The sequence below is a fragment of the Strongylocentrotus purpuratus genome, unplaced genomic scaffold (assembly GCF_000002235.5).
Source record: "Strongylocentrotus purpuratus isolate Spur 01 unplaced genomic scaffold, Spur_5.0 spur5_scaffold_12, whole genome shotgun sequence".
NCBI lineage: Eukaryota > Metazoa > Echinodermata > Echinoidea > Camarodonta > Strongylocentrotidae > Strongylocentrotus > Strongylocentrotus purpuratus.
The window spans coordinates 22,287,923-22,310,269 of record NW_022145597.1 but is presented as its reverse complement, the minus strand read 5'-3'; the positions used below and the strand labels follow the sequence as shown (position 1 = coordinate 22,310,269).

The window sequence follows — 22,347 nt, the reverse complement described above, 5'->3', positions numbered from 1 at the left end:
GTGACATGTAATTTTTATCAAAATATTTATTAATTATCTGAAATCACGGAGACTTTAAATCAAAAACCTTTTGATACTTTATGTGCGATGGGTTTAAGTCTCGTAAATACTGATTAATATTACAACTAATTCCCATTTCATTTTTCTGGGTATTTCGTTATCCATACTCTAAAGAGCTCACATCGGTATCTGCCATCCCTGATGATCCCTCGGCCCGCCGCCGCGCCGACCAACCGTGATGAGATGGTAGCAGCTAAGACAGTCCTGCCTCGGAAGGGAATGGTGCGGCTACAAGCCATTGCAGCCCCGGAGAAGGATAACAAGACTGCTGGTAACTAATTAGTTTTAATTCTGCTTCTGTTTATCCTTTTCTTCATCTTACTTCTTCTTTCTATTTTCTCATTTCTACTCTCTATTTTCATTTTTTTTATTTTTTACTTTTTATTTTTTACTTTTTACTTATTACCTTTTACTTTTTACTTTTTACTTTTTATTTTTTACCTTTTACTTTTTAGTTTTTACTTTTTACTTTTTACTTTATACCTTTTACCTTTCTACTTTTTACTTTTTGCTTTTTACTTTTTACTTTTTATTTTTTACCTTTTACTTTTTACTTTTTACTTTTTTACTTTTTACCTTTTACATTGATTCTGAACATCATATTTCAAAATCACACGTTCACTCCTCTTGTGTCAATCAATACAGATAAAAAGAGGGGGCACCGCCCTGCGCCCCAGAACCACCGCAAGCTCGTTACTAAGCAGAAAAACGCCGTACGGAGGGCAAGCGATGCTACCGGAGAAGAGGCCAAGGAACCCGCTACGCTAAACCAGTTTCTACTCGAGCTCGAGGTTAACATGTTTGTTTCTTTGTTTGTTGTTTCTTTTTGTGTTTCTTTGTTTGTTTCTTTTTTTTTCTTTTAAAGGTGAAGACCAGTTTTGGAAACGCCCCCCTCTCAAAAATGAAATGGAAGCTCTTATTACCAATCATATTGTGAAAGAATATGTTTTGACTAATACATGATGATAATAATTTTGCCGGGAAACCGCCTACTAATTGATATATTTAGTAAATTAGTTTATCTCTTGGGACCAAATAGATAACACGCACGTGTCATGCACGGATGCGTAGTCCCATATACATCTTTCTGTGTACAGTGCCTGTAACTTTACGAAGACTGGGCCAAATTTCTTATCATTTTGATGATTCCAGAACCTTGCAGTAGGCTACACACCAATACTTATATGCTAGATGATCAACCTTTTCTGATCGATTCCACAACGTTTCTTTCACAATGCAATCGCATGACCAGAACTGGTCTTTACCGTCTTTATCTTTAATATCTTAGCATTCCAGTTCAGTACCATGGTCTAGTGGATTCATTGCCAGACTATTAATCAAATGGTTCGTTTTTCGCTTCCCTGCCTCGAGAAAAAATAAAGTGGAAAACAAATAATGTTATTCTTATTCTTTAAAAAAAAAAAAAAATCGTTCTAGGAACCTGAAGGTGTGCCACCCCGTAAACGTTTGCATCGGGGAAAAGGGGCTATTCCCAAACATGTCAACAAGAAGATCATAGGCACTTCAGATCAGCGAACCATTTCCGGAGTCATACAAGCCGCAAAACGGCAACTCAACGCCGGAGAACTGCGGGGAAAAACGCTGACTGTTTTCTCGGACTGATCCGTCTGTTGCCAATTTGCCAATCAACCGTCGCTTACTTATTTTTCGTTAAAATGATGTATATAACCCATTTTTGCAAAAAAAAAGTGTATATTAAAAAAAACTGTAGAAACTAAACATTGCGTTTTCTCATTGTGATTTCTTTGTAACGTGAAAGGGTGTTTTTGCACTAATACAGGAAGTTTTGTCTATGAGACCTTTTTTACAAATACAATGAAAAGTAATGTTTGAAACGCTCTATTTATTGTGATAATTTAGTCATCAGGGGGAATTGAAAAGGGGATACAATTTAAACACCAAAATAATGCTTTTTAATAATAAGGAAAGAGGAAGAAAGAGCGAGGAAATATATTGAGATAAAGAGACAGAGAGAGAGAGAGAGAGAGAGGGGCTAGATGGTTAGAAGATATGTGATCTTTAAATTGAAACAAAAATATAAATATAGGGAAGGATAATGATAGAGTGAAAGAAGGGAGCTGCACCCCCCCCCCCCGCAAAAATAATTTGAATGCTTTCTGAAATTTTGCGAAATCATGAAATGAAAAATCATTTTGAATTAATTATGCATATTTCAATAAGAGATAATTGTAATGAACAAAAAGAAAGGTAAGGAGGCACATTATTTATCTCTGCGTCAGGAACTCCGGCTTATCTCTTAATCCGGATGCAAAGTTCTTTGAAGAACGGATTTATTCGCTAATATAGATACCGTACCGAAGGTTAGGTTATTTCTACAAATATTACATGGCATTGAGAAGTTATGTCATAAGCGATTGTTCTCAGTATTGAAGCACAGATGAAGATCACAATTCGTCATTGCCTTCACTATTCTTTTGGCAAGTGACTCGTCGTAGTGGTAAGTCTTCATATTGTATTCTTTGAAGAAAGATAATATTGAAATTGCTAAAGATATCATTGGTTTTTAACAAAAATGTAAAAGAGTATAGCAATATACAGAGTAGCATATAAATATTACAGTATTATTTAAAGAGTTGAATTTCATTTTCAGTTATAGTTTATTGCTAAATATTTCATGTATAACTACGACAATTCTTCAAAACAAAATTAATGTTGAATTGATTTATAGGTAAATTACGTTACCTCTTTGACTATAATGGCATCAGTATCATCGTAAACTTCTATCATCATCATCATCATCATCACATCACAAACACCATCAACATTATCATCATCATCATCATCATCATCATCACAATTACCATCATCATCCTACTCCTGCTCCTACTCAACATCATCACCGTCATCATCATCATCGTCGTCAATAGCTTTGTTATCGCGACAAACATTTTCAGGTCAAAAGAAAAGTACTGGTTCCTGAATGTTTTGCCTCTGCATTCAAGGATAAACAATTATTTCTAACATTCTATCATAAATATCATATTTTCACCAAAGCATGATGTTCCGTATAACCAAAGTGTTATAATTTTTCCAAACAATTCAAATTCATTTTATAAGTCTGTTGACATTGATGTCATGATGGTTGATGGTTAGGTTGTTTTCACTTGAATGCTAAGAAAAGATATTTATGATTGTCGGTATAAGCAGCCTGGGACCGATGGCTTTAAGTCATCTCCGAGGGACTTGGTAATAAGGATTAATGCCTTACCAAATGGCATAAGAACATTATTTCACATTTACAATTTTAAAGGCATGAGATATAGGCCAATTTCAAATCAAAATTAACATAGTTGCAAAAATAAGTATATCAGTGATAATTAATCATACCCTAACAACCTTGCATACCTACTCTATATCCTAAGTGATATAATTTAATCAGTTTAATCCGATTAGGACTATGATACAAATTAAACACGTTTTTAGCTTTTGGATAGATAAGCAACACCTGTCGACATTAACTTTTGTACGCTTAGGATAGGAGTGCACATGGTCGAGACGATATTTAAAGAGCAATCCAATCCTTGTATAATATGTTCTTTTGTATGGATGCGGCAAAAATGAGATTAACAGAATGGCGAATGTTTGAAATTAATCGGACAAATAATAAGAAAGTTATCAATGTTTGAAATATGAAATCACTAAGTCCATGCGAATTTCGAATGGGCAGTTTGGTCTGTAGATGGGGACATAGCTGCAGATAACTCTCCCGTTTGTCGTGTACAAAAATATAATTAATTTTTGTTCTTCTCCTAAGTGCTTTCTTCCTTTGGGCGCTATACTAAATATATATTATGAATAGCATATCACTATAGGCCCTCAATAGAGAAAAGGCCCTTTATTTTTGAAAAATAGAATTTTTAGCCCTGTTGTGTGTTTGAACAAATATGAAAGTTATCTGCCACTACATCAGAGAAATTCCGATTTAGCCAATTTGAGGTGCCCCTACCTATAGTATAAGGATTACAACTTTTTAAAATGATTACTTTCTTATCTTTTGTCCGATTTCGTTCAAAATGTCACCAAACTGCTTCTTTGACTTTCTTGCTTTCCTAGAGTTGTTTGCTTTTCCCTTTAAGGTTGGTTTTCCCTTTAAAAACGTCTTAGTTACAAGTGTATGTCATAATCCTTTCAACATGGAGACATGCATTTAAAGGAGGAAACGAAGATCACTTTTCCATATTTCTTATCAGCAGTGTGTGGGTAACATGATAACTTAGAAGTACATGTTACGCCATTAACAGACATTTATTCTCTCAAAAGTAACCACACCATGATGATAATAATAATAATAGTAATAATGAAAATAATAAATTATAATAATTATTGCATATCTAGCCCCTCTTCCAGAGGATACGAGGCTCTGTCCCGTAGTCTACGAGTTGATTATTACGAAGAATTGTAGATGTATGGAACAGACGTAATGAAGCAAGGTCACAGCTGTGCCTTCTTATGTTGGCCTACGTCAGTCATAGAAATAACCAATATTCAAACAAAAGATTCATTCCTTTACGTAATAACACTTTTATCTTCAACCAATACACCTAGTTCTCCATGGCAACGAGTAGCGCATTGTTCGCCTGTCTGGCAGCATACGTGTTGATTGTGACGACGTCATCACTCCCTGTTGATGACGTAAGCCATGATTCGTCTCCCAACATTCTCAACTATCTCGGTGTCGGCTACAACATTCTCACAGGTATGGATAGAGAGAGGTGAAGATACAACAAGAGAGAGAAAGAGAGATAGAGAGAGAGAGAGAGAAAGAGAGAGAGAAAGAGAAAGAAAGAGAGAGAGAGAGAGAGAGAGAGAAAAAAAAAAGAAAGAAAGAAACTTGAGTCTTTCAATTAAATTAAATTAAATTCGGACTGTTGGAGAAACGCAAATGCATTGTTGGAGATTATCGGGAATAGCTTTGTCCCTCGGCTTCGTCTCGAGGCCCAGTACAGTTTCGAGACACCTCGGGCAATACTTTTAACTATGCCCCTTAAAGCAGTCTCATCAACTTTCCATCAATCATTTGCCAATAGGCAACCCGGATGGCGGTGACGTCACCAATGGTGGAGTCGACCCGGGTCTGATGGTGACGCGACGAATCCTGGACCTGACGTACCACAACGGCGAGCTCTCATTGGACAGTCAGTATCAGGTGCCTGATCAGGTGACATTTGTACCCCGTGACAGCTGCAAGCACGACAGTCGGCTGTTCCATAGTGCAAGGACGTACCAGGAGAAACTTGCCCGAGATGTTGATTTGGATGGTAAGGGCAACTTCTCGAGTTTAAGCAAACATTTTTTATTAATCGTGTAGTTCTTTAATTTCATTTATAAAATGAATATGTATGATCATTATCTATGATAAATCGGATTTGCGCCACATATTTAAGAATGAATTATTTAACTCATTAAAAATATTGGATCAGTGTTTTCTGCAAAAAGCCGATATCATGATAATGTGGAAGACATTATTTACAAGCCCAAAACCATTTAATATCTTCAGTAGATAGTTGATAGTTTAATAAGGCTTTGAAAAAGAAAAAGAAATGGTCTCATTAATGGAAGAAAATGTGGATTTGATCACCCTTTGTCTTGTTGCATTATTCACAGATGATCTGAGGAAGTTCTTTGCCGGTTACGAGTTTTCAAAGAGTGGACGTAAGTTATTATCAAAACTCTTTTCTTTTGACGCAAAGCATTTTAAAACTATCATTTGCAATGTTGGTCTTTGATCATTTTGACGTCAAACCTGCCTTGCGTGATTGCATCTAGGAAAGTCAAAATACAGAATGCAAAACGTGGAATGTATTAAATTGCTTTGGATAAACTTCATTAATCGAACTTATAATAGTCTATGCTTACATTAAAATCTGTCAAAGATTTATAAATACCCCAACGCTCGTTTGCCTGACGTGCCTGACGTACGACTATGTCAGCGGATAGCGTGGCCTTTGGCGCACCATGGCAGTGAATTGCGACATAATCACCAACGTTCGTTGCACACATTGCGTCAATAGGGACTTTTAGATTGAGTGGACGAGAACACGACGAACGCCGACTGTTCATGCGTGTCAACGTACTTAACTGCCCATGTTGACTACAATTAGAAATCTTTTAGATTGCACTCGACGATATACATGCATGCAGGAAGTAACACTATGAACATCACGGACAAAGAAAGAGGACAAAATATACAGTTCCTCATTCTACCCATAACAAAAGAACATCCCTTCACTGCTATTAATATGTAAAAATGTGTAGAACAGGTGAATATGCATGTGACACCTGTTCTACACATTTTTACATAGCAGGAAAGGGATTTTCCTTTGTCTACCTGAGGAACTGTATATTCTATGCGCACGCAGCATACTAGTACCTTGAGCATGTAAAGGCGCTATGTATGTACTAGATTTAGGAAAATCAAGGTTGACGCATTCTCGATCGCCGACTGAGACGACGTAACGCATGCGCAGTGCCTTAAAATGACGTCACACCACTGGCGTACCTATGGGGGGGGGCAGGGGGGCAGAGTGCCCCCCTGACGGGCTCCAGGGGAAAAAAAGAAAAAGGGGAGAGAAAAGAAAAGAAAGGAAAGGAAAGAAAAAGAAAAAAGGAAAAGGGAAGAAAAAAGGAGAGAAAGAGAAAAAAGGAAAAAAAAGGAAAGAAAAAAGGAAGAAGAAGGGAAAAGGAATAAAAAGGGAAAAGAAAAGGAAAGGAATAAAAATGGGGAAATTAAAAAAAAAAGACCATGGCCGTACGCACCAGGGGGGGGGGGGGGGCAGTTGACCCCAGATATTTTGAAAACGTACAGTTTTTTCCTGAAAATGTAGTGTAGGCCTATACCAAATCCTTCAATTCTACTTTTGAAAATGCAAAAGTACCCTCATGACCAGTTCGGTCGCTCGAACTCCCTTCACTCCTTTTGCTTTTGAGATTCTTCGAAAACTTTTAACGCATCTTTCCCCATCCCCCACCAGAAAAATATTCCGCATACGGCCCTGAAAAATTAAAACAAATGAAAATAGGAAAATATAAGTGATATAACAAATTCGAAACTCTTCGCTGGCGCGAACTGCTTGCTAGCCTATTTTGTATTAAATGTTTTCACTTGCTCGTCCCCCTGAAAAAAGAAAAGGATTAGTATTGCCTAGAATACAATTGTGCCTGCCCCGACGGGCCCCGATCTGCAACCATAGCAACAATAACACACAATATATGTACCAAATGTTACTAAAAGAGACTAATTCATTTTTCTCGCTCGCTCCACTCGCTTGCGAATAAAATGAATAGACATTGCTTTGGAAACAATTGTGCCCACCCTTGACCTGCAGCAATATCATTAAAAATGAAAGAGTTTTTTCGCCCTCTCGCCAAAAGGGAATTGAATCGCGTTAAACCCGATTGCGTCCATCCTGACCTGCACCAATAAAAACAAGTTTATTTATTAATTTCTATTAAAAGAGAATTTTTTTTTTTTGCTTGCTCGCTATGCTCGCTCGCCAAAATGGAATTGACACCGCTAACGTGCCCGCCCCAACCTGCAACAACCAGTTAATAATTATGTACCAAACGTTATTCAAAGAAGTTTTGGTGTGTTCGTGCTCGCCAAAACGGAATTAACATCACCTTAGACATGATTGTGTAAGCCCTGCCCTGCAACAAAAAAAATCTGAAATTTATGAACCAATTATCATTACAAAAATTTTGCTCGCTCGCTACGCTCGCTCGCCAAAATAGAAATAACACCGCTTTTAATAATCACGTCCCTGACATGGAACAATGAACCCAAGTTTATATACCATATTTCCCTATAAAAGAGAAGTGATTTTTTTTGCTCGCTCGCCAAAATAGAAATAACACCGCTTTTAATAATCACGTCCCTGACATGGAACAATGAACCCAAGTTTATATACCATATTTTCCCTATAAAAGAGAAGTGATTTTTTTTTTCGCTCGCTACGCTCGCTAGCTCGTGGAATTATGTGCCCACCACTAACCTGCTACAATATCATTAAAAAGAGGAATGTAGGGGGTTGCCTGCCCGCCAAAATGGGATTGACATTGCCTTTAACACGATTGTGCCCGCCCCCTACCTGCAACAATGAAACAAATTTTATATAGCAATTCATTGAGAGAAAGATGTATTTTCGCTCGCTAGCTAAAATTGGTATAAAATCACCCTAAACACAATATTGTTCCCGCGCCCTGCATGGGACAATTGAACCAAGTTTAAGTGGCAATTATAAAAAAAGAAGTGATTTTTTTTCTTGCTCGCTACACTCGTTTGCAAAAAAATGAAATTAACGTCGCTAACAAGTGAATGTTCCCACCCCCAACTTGCAACAATACCAGTTTATATACCAAACGTTCCTTAAAGATTTTTTTTGCTCGCTCGCTCGCCAGAAGTGAAAATTAGCATCGCCTTTTTTGTTTGTTTCGGTCGCTTGACCCCCCCCCCCCCCCCCTGACGGAGTACCCCAGGTACGCCACTGCGTCACACGTTGCAGTCAAAGCTGTTGACGTGCAAATCTAAAAGTCCCTAATAATTGCCTGATGTGCCTGAGTAGCCTGACGTACTACTATGTCAGCGGATAGCGTGACAAACAGCAAACTTCGCTGCACACGAAACGTAATTTTCCTGACTTACGACTATGACACTCAGCGGATAGCGCCTTTGACGTGCTATGGGAGTGAGACATACAGCAGCGTTCGTTGCACACGAAGCATCATTTGCCGGACGTGCCTGACATACGACAATGTCAGCGGACAGCGTGACCTTTGACTTTAGGTAATAATCTTCTTTCATATAGAGGTGCCGCAGTCAAGTGAATATGTGTTCGGATGATTATAAATCACAAGATATACCGGTTCGACTCCCTATTACCATGATTACAACTAACATCCTTTTGCAAGACATTAATCTACATTTGTCATTTTATACCATCTCTACTCAAGACATGTGAGCATATCTTTTAAAAATGAACAAACCTTTGTTCATTATTTGGTATGTGCCTGAGTGAGAGGTTTATTATTTGAAATCAAAGGTAAGCTTTGGTAACGTGTAAAAAGGGTATTGAAGATCACCATGACTATTTGCAAATGAATATAATGCTGAGCAAACATGAACTTTTAATCAAAATAATGAACAAAAATATGTTAATTTTTAACAGATATACTGCCACTCTATCATCGTGTGTACCCAGTAGGAAGAATTTCTTAAATGAATTAGCATTTGTCATGGTAATTCGGTTCAAGCCGGAAAAATGATATGATACTTTTCAAAGCACCGTGCAGTACTTGCGCTTAATTAATGGATCATATTGTAATTATCATTATCGTTATATTCATCTTTCAGGATATGAAACTATCCGAGACGCAGCTGACACAACCAACTATGTATACTACGAAGAGAGATCCGTCTGTTATAGAGGCGGGGCGCGATACAAGGATGAATTGGCGGGAAGCGACCGATACCCACTATCTAGATCGTTTGTCGTTGACGCCTGCGCTCTCCCCGTGGACTTTAAACTCGCGGAATATATGTTATTCTTACAAGAATGGGGAACCGTGAGTATAAAAAATGTTATTTATTAAGACTTAATTGTAATAAAGGATTTAGGGAGCACAATCAGCCCTTACCCCGTTTTAAAACCAAATTGGCATACCTAAAAGTATAACGATAATTGTCAAAACATGTTTTGCTCTTGATGTAAAGGGTTCCGCGTTTCTATACTGTATTCAAAATATATTCTTTAAATATTGTCTCTACAAAGAGATGATGCAAATTAAAATAAAATTCTCAGTAAACTGAAAAAGACTTTTTGAGTAGACTCGACTAGTAGACGTATGCAATGTGCTCGCATAGAATAGGGTGCACACGGAGCCAAGTGGCACTTTGGTTCCTTGCGCGGGTTTTTTTTTTTTCATACTCCTTAATAATCGTGAACATTTACAGAATGCCGGGTTAAACCCAATATTTTCAGGTATACGATTGTCCCCTAAATTGTGCAATTTTCAGAATCGTGTCCCCATTTTGTAATACAAAAATCCTGGATCCGATCCTCAATGGTTTGCTTTAAATTTTAAATACAGCCACGGATTACTTCTCGCATATTGATGGACTCTAATTCATAATAATTATCTTTGTCATTACAGGGTGTGATCGTCGAAGTCGAGGTCGGTACAAAGAATGTCAAGCGTTTCAGATCACGCGACGTCGACTTTGTGAAACACGTCAGTGAGAAGGTATACTAAACAAAGTTTCTCTCCATGTAATGTGTTATGGCCTTTCAGCGAGCAAACAATTCAGTTAACCATCCATCTGTGCATATTAAACACACATAGAGCGACTGAACTATGTTCCAAACAAACTATATTTTAACGGTAACATTGGGGTAGTGAGCACTAATTTTTGTTGGGGGCCCTCGAAAATTTGAAAAATCTTACCTCCTTCCTTTGAGCGCCAGGGGGGGGGGGATTTAAAAAAAGGGGTAAAATTAAGGTGTTTTTACACGTTTTTTTCCCAAGGGGGGGGCCGCTCCCCCCCCCCCTGGATCCGCCACCGCTAAGATATATAACCCAACTAAACTATTTATCTGGGGTAGTATATACGAGGTTGTTAGTTCAGAAGATAAAAGTTGTCCATGGACGGTGGTCTCTAGGGGGTAGTTGTCCGAGATTCCTTGAAATCCATCGATATGGGTCATTGTTATACTAAAAAAATACATTGAATTTAAACATCCTTAATGTCTGTTGAACACGGGCGTTATTTACTGACGGAGGACTGCGTCAACGATTGACGCAGTCTTTGACGCCCGTGTGAGAGTGAAATAGTAAAAATGTAATGCAATAACGAGAAGTACAGACATTTTGATGAATTACTGGCGAATGTATTACATTGCTCTCATCGGCATGATTAGCGTAGGTAAAAATGCAATAAATAAATTATAACGCATCGTGTACAACGGGCATTAATGATATGAAAGAGATGAACGGTGCTACAATCTCGCAAAATAGAAAACGAATACAGACTTACTGAAGCTTTTGGGCTTGTAAGTTGTAACCATCTACTTTTTGTTGATTCTTGCGATTTACTCTGATAAGTGCAACACAAAAAACACTTCAGTAGCCCCCCCCCCCCCGCCCTCCCTAATTAGTATTCGTTGCTTTTCTTCAGTTTTTATATTATTAACGTTAGGCAATTTTTGGACAGTCTCATTGATTTGCCCAATATTTTAATTTGTGAAAATCATATTTCTGCAATTTACTCTCTAGTACCCGGAAACACTACAATCTGGCGGGGCCTTCATGGGTTATTCAAGCTCTGTGGTTGTCGATATGAAGGCCCTCTCGACCAAGCTCGGTGGTTCGGACTTCTTCGGTGAGCACTCGGAGGCGCTTCGTATCGGTGGGAATGACCTGCTGGAACCAACCCATGTCAAGATTATAGGGATTCATGAGGTAGGCGTACGACATAGAAAAAAAACTTGAGTTGTTAGCTTGTGTTTTTGGATAAATGTAGAAAGGATGTTATTAGGGGCATTCACAGTTTAGAGTAAAGATATATCGACTGCTGTGAGAGGCCTGGCTGTTTTATAGGCTCAAGGGGACGTTACATCCTGCATCTCGGTCCTCGAGTGCCGACAGCCAGGCCTCGAATATTAAAGCTGTCGATATGTCTTTTATATACCGAATTGACACAATTCTTACCTTATCCTTTTTTTTAAAGTAAAGATTGATTAAAACATCACGGAAAATCTGAGACACTGTCTGTAAATCTTTGCTGGAAAGATGACTGAATTTTACAATCATTTGGGAAGCGCAGACAAAAAGCACTGTATGGTATCCGCGCTCGCACTTTGCCATTGTGTCTGATGTACGAATTTGACATTTTGAATTCACTAGTACCCGTTTGCCAACATTATTCCTGATCTTTAACAGATTTTTACAGACGTCTACTGGAAGTTGTTCGATGATTACGTAGCAGAGGGGCTTTGTGACGTCACTTTCAAGACCCGGATGGCCGAGGTCCGCAGTAATGTCCGACATGCACTGGAACGGTTCGCCACTTGGGCAAATGCAAATCTGGCAGATGGTGAATGATTCAGCATGTTCAGCACATCAAATAATTCCATTGCCACCGTGTTCATTATCAATTCAACTATCATTATCATCGTTATCATCATCATTATAATCGGCCTAATCACAATTATCTTCGTTAAACCTGTGTTAAACCAAATATTGACTTTAGACCATTTGGGGAGGGGGGAGGGGGTAAGGAGACTTCGGTCTTAATCGATGAATGAAATACGAATTATGAAATGCATTGATTATGAGGGGATGAATATAGGAAGGGTCGTAGCAACCTCTCCCTCTTCTCTCATTTTCTTCTCTCTCTCTCTCTCTCTCTCTCTTCTCTATAATTGTTCGTCATTCGATGATAATGGGGAGGGGGTGGGCACGTGTCATCGTGCCCATGTAGGTACACCAAGGTATCTCATGTCTAACCCTCTCCAATTCCTGATTTGTTTTGTTTATATTTCAGACCCTCAGATCCAAGTTCCTCTGACGTGGCCGTATAGGACCTACACCCTCCCCATGCCTCAGATCGGATGCCCTGTCGCACATTTCTACTGGAGAACAGGTAAATTGTTATAAAGTAGGCTTACGGTTACCAGTGGCGTAGCCAGAGCTTGATGTTTGGGGGGGCACATACATTTAGTTGATCAATGTCCTGGGGAGGGGACTAAGAGGAGGGGTGTCTCCCTTCCCTTTGGAAATGTTTTGCCTATTTAAAAGGGTGAAGATGCAAAATCATGTTTTTTGACATAAATTCACTCTAATGTCGATGTCATTTTATCATAAAAACGGAATTTCAAAATCACGATCAGCTCATTCAAGCATGTATCTCATCTGTACAAATGCACGGCAACTATATTATATGAGTAGGAATTTCTTCCTGACATCTTTTATATAAGCACCACAGTGGTCTGGTGGTACCACGTCATCTCCCATTTTGACAGTGAGTTTCCTTAGCTACCTTTGCCAATATGATGGTATACAGTGATGGAAAAGAAAATACGATCTCACCTGTTCGTATATCTTCGTGTGTCCGCTTAGAAGAGTTGAATCCTTGTTCTCTGTTCCCGCTGCGAAAACTTCTTCAGCACCTCCACTGGATTAGTTTGTAACTCCTTACTTCTTTCACCGGACACATAAATAACTCCAAGATCAGAGAGCCGTTGATTTCTCATTGTACTCCATAAATAGTTCTTGATATACTTCATTGCAGAGAAACTTCTCTCGCATACAGCCGAAGAAACCGGTAATGTCAAAGCCAACTGGGTCGTTTTCCGCAGATTGGGTAAACTAGCCGAGGGTATCAACTTTTCCATGCTGGAAAAGCTATTTGCATTGTGCCTTCTAGATGAATCGGGGGTGCTGGAGTCCTTCTGTTTATTGCTGATGATTTGTCTGGCCATTGTCATTTCAGCCTTCAGTAGCTGAACGTCCACATCCAGAGAATCTGTGTATAGTTCAACAAAGGGTTCGACGGCAGAGAATTTGAGGAAGTTGACAGAGGAAGGTGTCAGTAGCGCGTCAACACCTTGCATGATTGCAATGTTGGATGCAGAGAAACGCCTGGTCATCTCAGATTTGAATGCATCCAGTATAGGGAGAAAGGTGTTGACACGAAGGTCATCAAGGAACTCAGCACTTGACTCAGCCTCTGATTGACTCCGATGACCAGTCGAAGCCATGAGGAAACTATCATCAAAGGTTCGTTGCTTCCTCCGGCGCTTTGGTTGCGGCACTGTAGGGATGTTGTTGTCCTCACAAATCCGAGTGATATCTTGCACTAAATCAGGCCACCCAGATGCCCGTGTTTCCTCGACAATTGATATCACAGAGTTGATCATGGTCACAGCATTCCCTAAGTTGGCGTCATTGGCTTGCAAGGTCTCACTGAGTGCCTGGGAGTGAGACAGCAATGTCATCAACACTTCCAAGTGAGTGACGAATGAAACGCTCATCGCTTGATTGAGAAGTCCTCGAGCTTCAACCACGAGTTTCGGATCTCGTTTCGATTCGTGTGAGTCACAGAAATGCTCCAAGACCTCAAGTATATAACTATACCGCGTCTTCAAAGTAGAAAGCGACTGGTAACGACAAACCCACCGCGTGTCACTCAGTCGGACGAGTTCTTTAACTCGACACTTGGCTCGTTGCTGGTAGTCTACAAAAACTTTATGGACGAGGGAACGGGTCATGAAGACGTACAACGCTTCCAACAAGACAAAAAACTCGCCGGCAGAACTCACGTTTTTACACATATCCACAAGGACCAGATTGAGCCTGTGCGCATGACAGTGGACATACTGGGCGTTCGGAAAATGTTCTTTCAGTCGTGCTTGTACTCCACTCAGATGTCCAGACATAACACTCGCACCATCATAGCACTGGCCCACAATGTCAAATTTTCTCAAGCCAAGTTTACCAACTTCTCGCACTATCTGGTTGGAAAGTGACTTGGCGTCAAGATCATCTGCTTCATGAAAGTCTAAGAATTCCTCATGCAAGATATGTCCCTCTGCTTCTTTGTATTCGGCATATCGCAAGCAAATGCTGATTTGTTCTTTCTTTGAGACGTCTTTACTCTCATCCACAATGATTGTGGCCAATCCTGCAGAGTTCACCTCCTCCGCAATTTGTTCCCGAATTATTTCCGCTGTCACGTTCAGGAGCTCATTCTGAATTTCGGCGCTGAGATAAGTAGCATTGAGAGGCATCGTTTTGATTCTTTCACCGAAAGCAGGATTGGCATCACCGATCAGAGAACACAGTTCTAAAAAGTTCCCTCGATTAAGTGAGTCCGCACTCTCGTTATGACCCCTCAAAGCTATTCCCTGTCTTGCGAGGAAAATGATTACTTTAGAAATCTGGGTTATGTATGCCCAGTTTTCCTTCACTATTCGAGAGTATTGTCCGGATATTTTGGAAGCAATGCTGCCTTCACTCAGACTTTGAAGGTAGTGGTGCCATCTTGAAAACGAAGTCTTGTGGCTTTCACTTTCGCTGTGCTTCCTAAATTTCTCGATAGCCTTCTTCCATTGATTTATCCCATTTTCAGTGAAATTGTGTTCTTTGTGACCGGATATTGACGGGAAAATCCGGCAACAGTAGCAGAAGGCAGCATCACTGATTGCGGAGTATTCCAGCCATGTGAATTGTTTGTACCAATCTTTGTTGAACGATCGATTTTTCCCACCTGTTTTAACTTGAGGGAATGACGCTAGGATTGGTTGTTTCGGTCCAGAATCCTTTGATCCTAAATCCAACAACCCAGCATTACTCTCAGCCTCACTTATCAGTTTCACATCACTTTCCGACGATCCAGCACTTGTTCTACTGGATGGACCCGGTTGCAGTGTTACTGATGATTCTCGCAGACCTCCCTCTTTCAATTCCTCATGTTCCTCTCGAAATTCCTCTGTTTTGCGTGATTTACTGTCACTAAATTCCGCTCCTGATTTACCCCGACTCGTGAATCCAAATTTAAAAAGAGACATTTTTCATTGTAATACTGAAATAATTATCAGAGCAGTGTATGTAATCCAGCGTAGTCAATAGTAGTGGCCAATCATAAATCCTAATTAATGTACTGTGTATCTATAGATACTGCACTGTACAGTGTACACACCGAAAAATGTCCATAATATACAACTTCACCTTACGCGCATATAGTCAAAACAATGAACCCATTGTATTTGTCCCGAACTTGACCCCACGCGCGACGATCAGTCGGTAGATTCATCCACACAGGCTATTATGTAATTTACTTTCGGAATGTTTCAGTTATCAGAAATTCTGAAAAATGGCTGCTTAATGTGATATAGGTGAAATGAAGTTGAAGGCATAATAAAATAAAGTTATGAAGAATGTGTGAAGTAAATAGTATAAGGCTTTTGTTTTCATAATAAAAAAAGTTCAATCGATCTTGGAAATTTTGGGGGGGCACGTGCCCCCCCCCCCCCCCGTGCCCCCCCCCCCCCGTGGCTACGCGCCTGACGGTTACACCACGTGAGAGGGAGGGGGATTGGAAAGTCCTGAAAAGGACCGTCGGTAACCTTTCATTCTTTAGCGTGTGTGTAGTCCTTGTTAAACCGTTTAGTGGATTCGATTTTGGTATCAGTATTGAATATGATCACATTGATCGTGAATCTATTTCTTTATTTTCGGCATTCACATTTTACATGTACGTTCGTGATACGTCCACCGCCGTATCCCTCTCCAAATCTCTGCCTCTTAATCTTTATCTTATTTTGATTTATTAGGGGCATTATTCTGGCATATTATGGTCATGAACGAATAGGAGGTAATATCCTTAAAATGAGTTATGGGAGTGCAAACTTGGAACTGGATAATGTTGGAAACCATCCCAACGCATTTTTGTGTAATGTAGCCTTGATTAATGGTGGTTAGCCGTCCTTCTGATGATAAAATTATTGCAACATAAGTTTCGGATGGATGTCATCGATGTACCATCAGGGAGCGACCAAACGCAAACATGCAATTTTCAAAGCTTTTTCAATCTTCTGACAAAGACTATTCAATTATATAGGCCGAGTAGACATTCACTCATAATTATGATTTAGTTTTGCGTTTCCATGGTTACAGGATCGCGCTACCAGGACACGGAGAAGTACTTACCTAACAACTACTGGTCTGACCCGTGCCACCTGCAGGGTCCTTACCATTTCTTCAGCGTTGAGCAGAACTTCTGCTCCAAGACCGTGGCGGCTGAGGACGACTACAACTGGGAGTGGCCTCAGGGCGAGTACTGCATCTTGAAGAAGGGCACTGAGTGCCCATCAGGTGAGAGTGCAGTTACTGGTAAAAAGAGGGTTTTGATTAAGGGCGCGGTTTCTGAAAGGGGGTTGCGAAGTCAAGGGAAAGAGGTCTAAGAAAGAGTACTTCATCTTGAGAAGGATACCGAATGCCCTGTACTTGAAAGTGGTTACTTGTATAAAAGAGGGTTTGGTTAAGGGCGCGGTTTCTGAAAGAGGGGGAGGAGTGAAAGGGGAAAAAAAAGAGTAATTCATCTTGAAGAGGGGTACCGAATGCCCTGCAGTTGAGAGTAGTAACTGGTATCAAACGAAGGCATTTGTTGAGGGCGGGTCTCCTGGGAGAGGAATGGTGTGTGTGGCGAAAAAGCTATATAAGGATTATTATCATGAGATCATAATCACAGTCACCTCTTCATAACATGACGAAACACAATTATGACACTTTAACATTTCGAATTCGGCAGGTTTCGACGAGGGTTGGGTGCTCTGGGATGACAGCGATCTCCTCAACTCCAACCGTGCCACGGGCGAGCTCCCCGAGGGCGTGTACGATCGCGACACTCTGATGTACTTCTGCTGTCGCGAAGACGGTTCGGCGTCGAATGAAGTCTTCCTCCCGACCGACGACAACTTCTTCCTCTTCCAGAAGTCGACGGTGTCATGTCAAGAGGTGTTCGGGATGAGTGTCAACGAGGAGTTCTTCCGATGGGACGGGGAGGACGATCGCGTGGTGCTTAAGGACTACGTTGGAGGGAGTACACCCTACAACACAGGAAAGGACAGTGACCATAAGATACACTATTGCTACTACTACACCGGCGAGATGGACTAACTAACACTGAATCATTTACACCGCACTTCTCAGCGACTATAGGAGTACACCGTACAACACCGAAAATGACTGCGACAAACAGACATTATATTGCTACTACTACACCGGCGATATGGACTAGCTAACCCTAATGTATTGACTGCATCTAACACCAAACACCACAGATACTTCCAGGATGGGAGTACACCGTATAACATCGGAAATGACACCGGCCATAAGACACATCGGTACTATTACTACACAGGCGATTTGGACTAACACTGAACAAATTGCCATTACACCGTATAACCAGGGACATGCTGTCCCTGGTATAACATAGGAAAGGACAGTGGCAATCAGATACACTACTGCTAGTAGTAAACTGATGATATAGGCTACACGATGACATGATATCTTGACACTTGGCACCTCGGGAAAGACTTCCTGACCAAGACTGATCACATGGGTCAACAACCCTCAATCTTACGTACAGCATTGGGAAACAATATCATACAACAACAGGGGGTTCAAAATAATTAACAACATTCACAGTTTCTCAAGCTACTATTCATGAATAAATTTCCTTATTGTGAAAATGTAATTTGCTTTTGTTGTTGTTGTCGCTGTTTTATTTTGGTTTTTGGTGTTTGTTTTTTTTTAAGTTCAAGAGTCCATTTATCTCTACCATGTCTTTTTTCAGACAAATTAATGACAAGACCTGTCTAATTTCATTCTTAAAACGATTGGAAATGTTTAAAAACGGCAGATAATGCTTATTTTGTTGGCAACTTGATATAGATTACCTCCATTACACTCTGACGAAAACAATGAGTAAGCTTCAATTCAGACTCATCGCAATTTGTCACAGCGTGATTAATAATTTCAAAGAAAATGAAGTAAAGAAGTTATTTACTGTTTCAAAGTCTTGCAGGATGTTATAGTTTCATCGGTAAATTTCTACCCTTAGGTTGTTGTTATTTTTTTTTTTTTTTTTTTTGTAACGTGTAAATGGCAACTGCGCACAACAAACCCAAGATCCTACACGCAACCACAATGTGAAACGTGTTACATTTAGGTCATCATACAAAAAAAAACGCCGTGGTTAAACGCTTCATATAATCATGATTAAAGCAATTGTAAAACTGGTTATCAATTTTGCTTTCCAGTCTACCGAAATGCCCCAAGTACTTTACGTTAGGTATCTGTAATCTCTAGACCCAAATGACAGTGCATTCAAACTCACGTCTCTCTCGGGGGAAAGTGGGAGGCACAATACAAATTCACACAAAAATGATATGATACATTTTGGATGCCTCGTGAATAATAATATGTGCTTATGTTTCCGTATGTGGTACAAAGCCACGTACTGTGGTGGAGGAAGTAAACGCAAAGCCTCCTTTTCATGGTGTCTCTGCGAATTGATACTTTCATTTCTCTGCCTTCAACATGCGTGCTATTCATCGACGTTCTCCCTTTTGAAATGAAAATGTCAGAAAGGAAGCTGAGGCGCTTTTCATGAAACTGAAAGGAACATCTGTTTGAGGAACAAAAGAGAACAAATGAGTAACGGGCTCTATTTCGTTTCTCTCTTTGCATTCTATTTTATGATCTCTCTCTCGCCCTCTCTCTCTCTCTTTTTCTTTCTCTCTCACTCTCTCTTCCATGATCTCTCCCACTGTCTCTCTTTTTAGGACTTATTTCCGAATGCACTTTTATCTCACCAATGGTCTCATGCACTTTTCCTTTTTTATACTTTCTTTAAATAATGACACTCGTTTTTCGTTCCTGTTTTCCCCGTTTCATCTGTCTCGATCCGTCTCTTACAATACATTTTCTATCTTATTAATTATCTCTTTTCGATGTTGTGTATCTGTTTTATATCTCCTCTTTTTTTATCCCCTCTTCGTTCTCTCTCTCTCTCTCTCTCTCTCTCCCTCTCTCTCTCTCTATCTTTCTATCTGTCTCTTCTCCTCTCTCTCTCTCTCTCTCTCTCGGTTTCCCAACTCTGACTTCCCTTCTCTCTTCCCTTTCCCCCTTTCTTTCTGAATGTCCTATTTCATTTATTTCCCATTCTCGCTCTCAATTTATGTTGCCTTAAGCTGTCTGTTCCTCTCTCTGTAACTTTCTCCCTCTCTCTCTCTCTCTCTCTCTCTCTCTTTCTCTCCCTTTCTCTATCTCTCTTTCTCCGTTTCTCTCGCCTCGCTCACAACTCTCTCTCCCCCTTCTCTGACATCATTTTTTCTTTCTATACTCCTATTCTCTATACCCTGTCTCTCAGTTTCCCTTAGCAATGGATATGACATTGTACAGTTTTGTATGCAAAACGAATCAATCTTTTATTTTGCCTGGGATCTATTGAAAGTCCCTGCTCGTCAAAACTGGTCGGCCTTTTCTCCCTTTTCTTCTCCCATATCCTCCCCGTTCGTTTCTTTTCTTTTCTTTTCTATGCCGCTGATGTTTTATCAGTAGTGGCGATAATAACGTTATGTTGAATCGGCCCTTTGACGAACAAAAACGCTGGCGCTTGCCATGATAATAAATATTTGTTTGCTTCTTTCTTTAGATCGGAGTGAAAACGTGGGCATATCATTATTAGGATAGGTTTGTACATACAAGCAGCGGCCAGCGTAGAGCAATGCAATAATAGCTGTGGCAGCTAGTCATTCTATATGCGGGCCTGCGTCGTGCGTTTTTCTACACAAGCTGCGAAAATACGTGTTAAACTGTACTCCTTTTAAGGTATCTAACTAACTCTTTGCTTTGGCAATATTTAATATCGTTTTCGCTTGAAATACACTTGGAATCATCAATTGTTTTTATCAGAATCGTGAATGTTCTCAATTTTGGAGGTGATGCGTTTACGGAATAGTTTGATCTCCAGTTGAAAATAAACGCTTTTCGAGCTGTCGCTGTGTGGATAATATTTCGGATCATGTTCGCTAATAGGGAGCCTCTCGTCTGGTATTTCACCCGCCAAAAGTTTGAGAGGTAAGTGGATGCCTTTCACATCACGGGCATATCCCCGAGGGGAGGGGTTATGCGTCTCGTCCTGTTACTCCTTGCAGAACGGAGCCATGGACGATTGGAGCAGGGGGTACTTGGGTCATGTTGCAGGGAGTACGGGTGCTTGTTGATAGGGGTACTATCTCTGAATTTGGAGTGGACTTGTAACTAAAAATGTGAGGATTTTTTTTTGTTTCGAGTAAATTTTGTTAACGGCTAGCACTGTATATTCTTGTTTTTTAGAGAATGTTGGAGTGATAAGACACTCTTTAGCCAACCCAGTGCAAAAGTCGCTTCTATATAGGTTACTAGGTGGAGCTGCTCGCTCTTAGGAACCCAAAAGTGCATATTGTTTTCTATTTTGAAATTAATCTGTTTGATGATTATGTTAAAGAGAGAGAAGGAGAGAGAAAGCGAGAGAGAGAGAGAGAGAGAGAGAGAAAGTGATGTAAGGTAACATTTTTTTTGGTTTAAATAAAAGAGAGCAGCAGAAACTCTGTTACTGTCACATTGGCCAGTAGCCAAGGGGTGGGCATTTTTATATTGTTACAACATTTTACAAGGGTGTTGATTGCAATATCAACAGGGCGTTGAACAGTGGAGATTGCATTAGACCTCATTAAAGTTGAAAAAAGTGTGAAATCTTTGATAATACGTCCTTTAGCAAACGGTTCCATCAAAGCGAAAATGACGTCACTGGTGGCGTCAAACTATGAAGATGGTAGTGCGTATTGAAATATTGAGCGGGGGGGGGGGGGGTAAGCCTATTGGAAAGGACAACATTCTTGATCGGAATTACAGACATGCAGTGGCTTAACATGGAACCAATGCGCATGGGGTCATTGGGGGGGGGGGGCTACATTTGGCATCATGGGGTGGGGTGGGTATATAGAGTTTTTCTACGTGGAAGAGATTCAAAGGGGCAAACTCTCCCTCCTCTTTCTCTCTCTCTCTGTCTCTGTCTCTCTCCTTCCCTTCTCATTTTGAGTTAATTGTAGGGACTAATGACGTACGCCCCTATATCCCTCCCCCAGTAGCCACGTCACGAAATGACCTCATCACTCACGATTAAGAGAAAACAACGGTACAAGAAAAAAAGAAAACATTTGGGGATAAAGGAAAGAGAACAGGTAGGATGAAGAGACGTGAGTGATGATCATTTCAGACCAACGAGCTAAATTTGACCCGGATGCCCGTTGCACACGAGGCGTCATTTTATGACGTAGGAATGCGTCAGAGTTTGGCATGATCTCCATGATCTTCACCGCGCTATGAGAGAGTAACAGCGTAAACAATGTAAAAACGAAATGAAAAGTGCAAACATGATTTCTAATAATCACTGGAAGCATGGATTACCTTCATGGACTCGGTGAGTGCAGGTAAAAACGCACTCAAAATGGTGCCCTGTGTGAAAGTGACCTTTTGTCCATTTTACACGAGGTGTCATGTGCTGACGTAGGGCTCCGTCAGCGGTTGGCGCAGTCTTTGACGCAGCGTGTGAGAAGTTTGTCGTACATAAATTGAATACAAAATGAACAGTGCGAACATTGCGTTAAATTACTGGCGCATGTTAAAGCCCCAGTCCCATAT

General features: G+C 40.3%; 2 protein-coding genes across 2 annotated transcripts; both read left to right on the top strand.

The window, feature by feature from the left end:
* Positions 1–189: 189 nt before the first annotated feature.
* Positions 190–1,909, top strand: LOC115922873. Its single transcript, XM_030982624.1, has 3 exons — positions 190–331; positions 706–851; positions 1,498–1,909. The coding sequence occupies exons 1-3, from the start codon at positions 202–204 to the stop codon at positions 1,681–1,683; spliced, it is 462 nt and encodes a 153-aa protein (XP_030838484.1). The 5' UTR covers positions 190–201; the 3' UTR covers positions 1,684–1,909.
* Positions 1,910–2,460: 551 nt separating this feature from the next.
* On the top strand, positions 2,461–18,307 carry LOC764265. Its single transcript, XM_030981429.1, has 12 exons — positions 2,461–2,539; positions 4,648–4,798; positions 5,130–5,360; positions 5,707–5,754; positions 9,452–9,663; positions 10,252–10,341; positions 11,371–11,556; positions 12,037–12,190; positions 12,641–12,739; positions 13,388–13,474; positions 16,774–16,971; positions 17,408–18,307. The coding sequence occupies exons 2-12, from the start codon at positions 4,654–4,656 to the stop codon at positions 17,773–17,775; spliced, it is 1,818 nt and encodes a 605-aa protein (XP_030837289.1). The 5' UTR covers positions 2,461–2,539; positions 4,648–4,653; the 3' UTR covers positions 17,776–18,307.
* The last annotated feature ends 4,040 nt before the right edge of the window (positions 18,308–22,347 follow it).

What these genes read in the sequence shown, in the direction of transcription:
- LOC115922873 (XM_030982624.1), top strand. Translation starts at nt 202, where the DNA reads ATGATCCCTCGGCCCGCCGCCGCGCCGACCAACCGTGATGAGATGGTA. An exon ending in GAAGGATAACAAGACTGCTG is followed by an intron (nt 332 to 705) that starts GTAACTAATTAG and finishes CAATCAATACAG; the next exon opens with ATAAAAAGAGGGGGCACCGC. An exon ending in AGTTTCTACTCGAGCTCGAG is followed by an intron (nt 852 to 1,497) that starts GTTAACATGTTT and finishes AAATCGTTCTAG; the next exon opens with GAACCTGAAGGTGTGCCACC.
- LOC764265 (XM_030981429.1), top strand. Translation starts at nt 4,654, where the DNA reads ATGGCAACGAGTAGCGCATTGTTCGCCTGTCTGGCAGCATACGTGTTG. An exon ending in CGAGTTTTCAAAGAGTGGAC is followed by an intron (nt 5,755 to 9,451) that starts GTAAGTTATTAT and finishes TTCATCTTTCAG; the next exon opens with GATATGAAACTATCCGAGAC. An exon ending in ATTGGGTAAACTAGCCGAGG is followed by an intron (nt 13,475 to 16,773) that starts GTATCAACTTTT and finishes CCATGGTTACAG; the next exon opens with GATCGCGCTACCAGGACACG.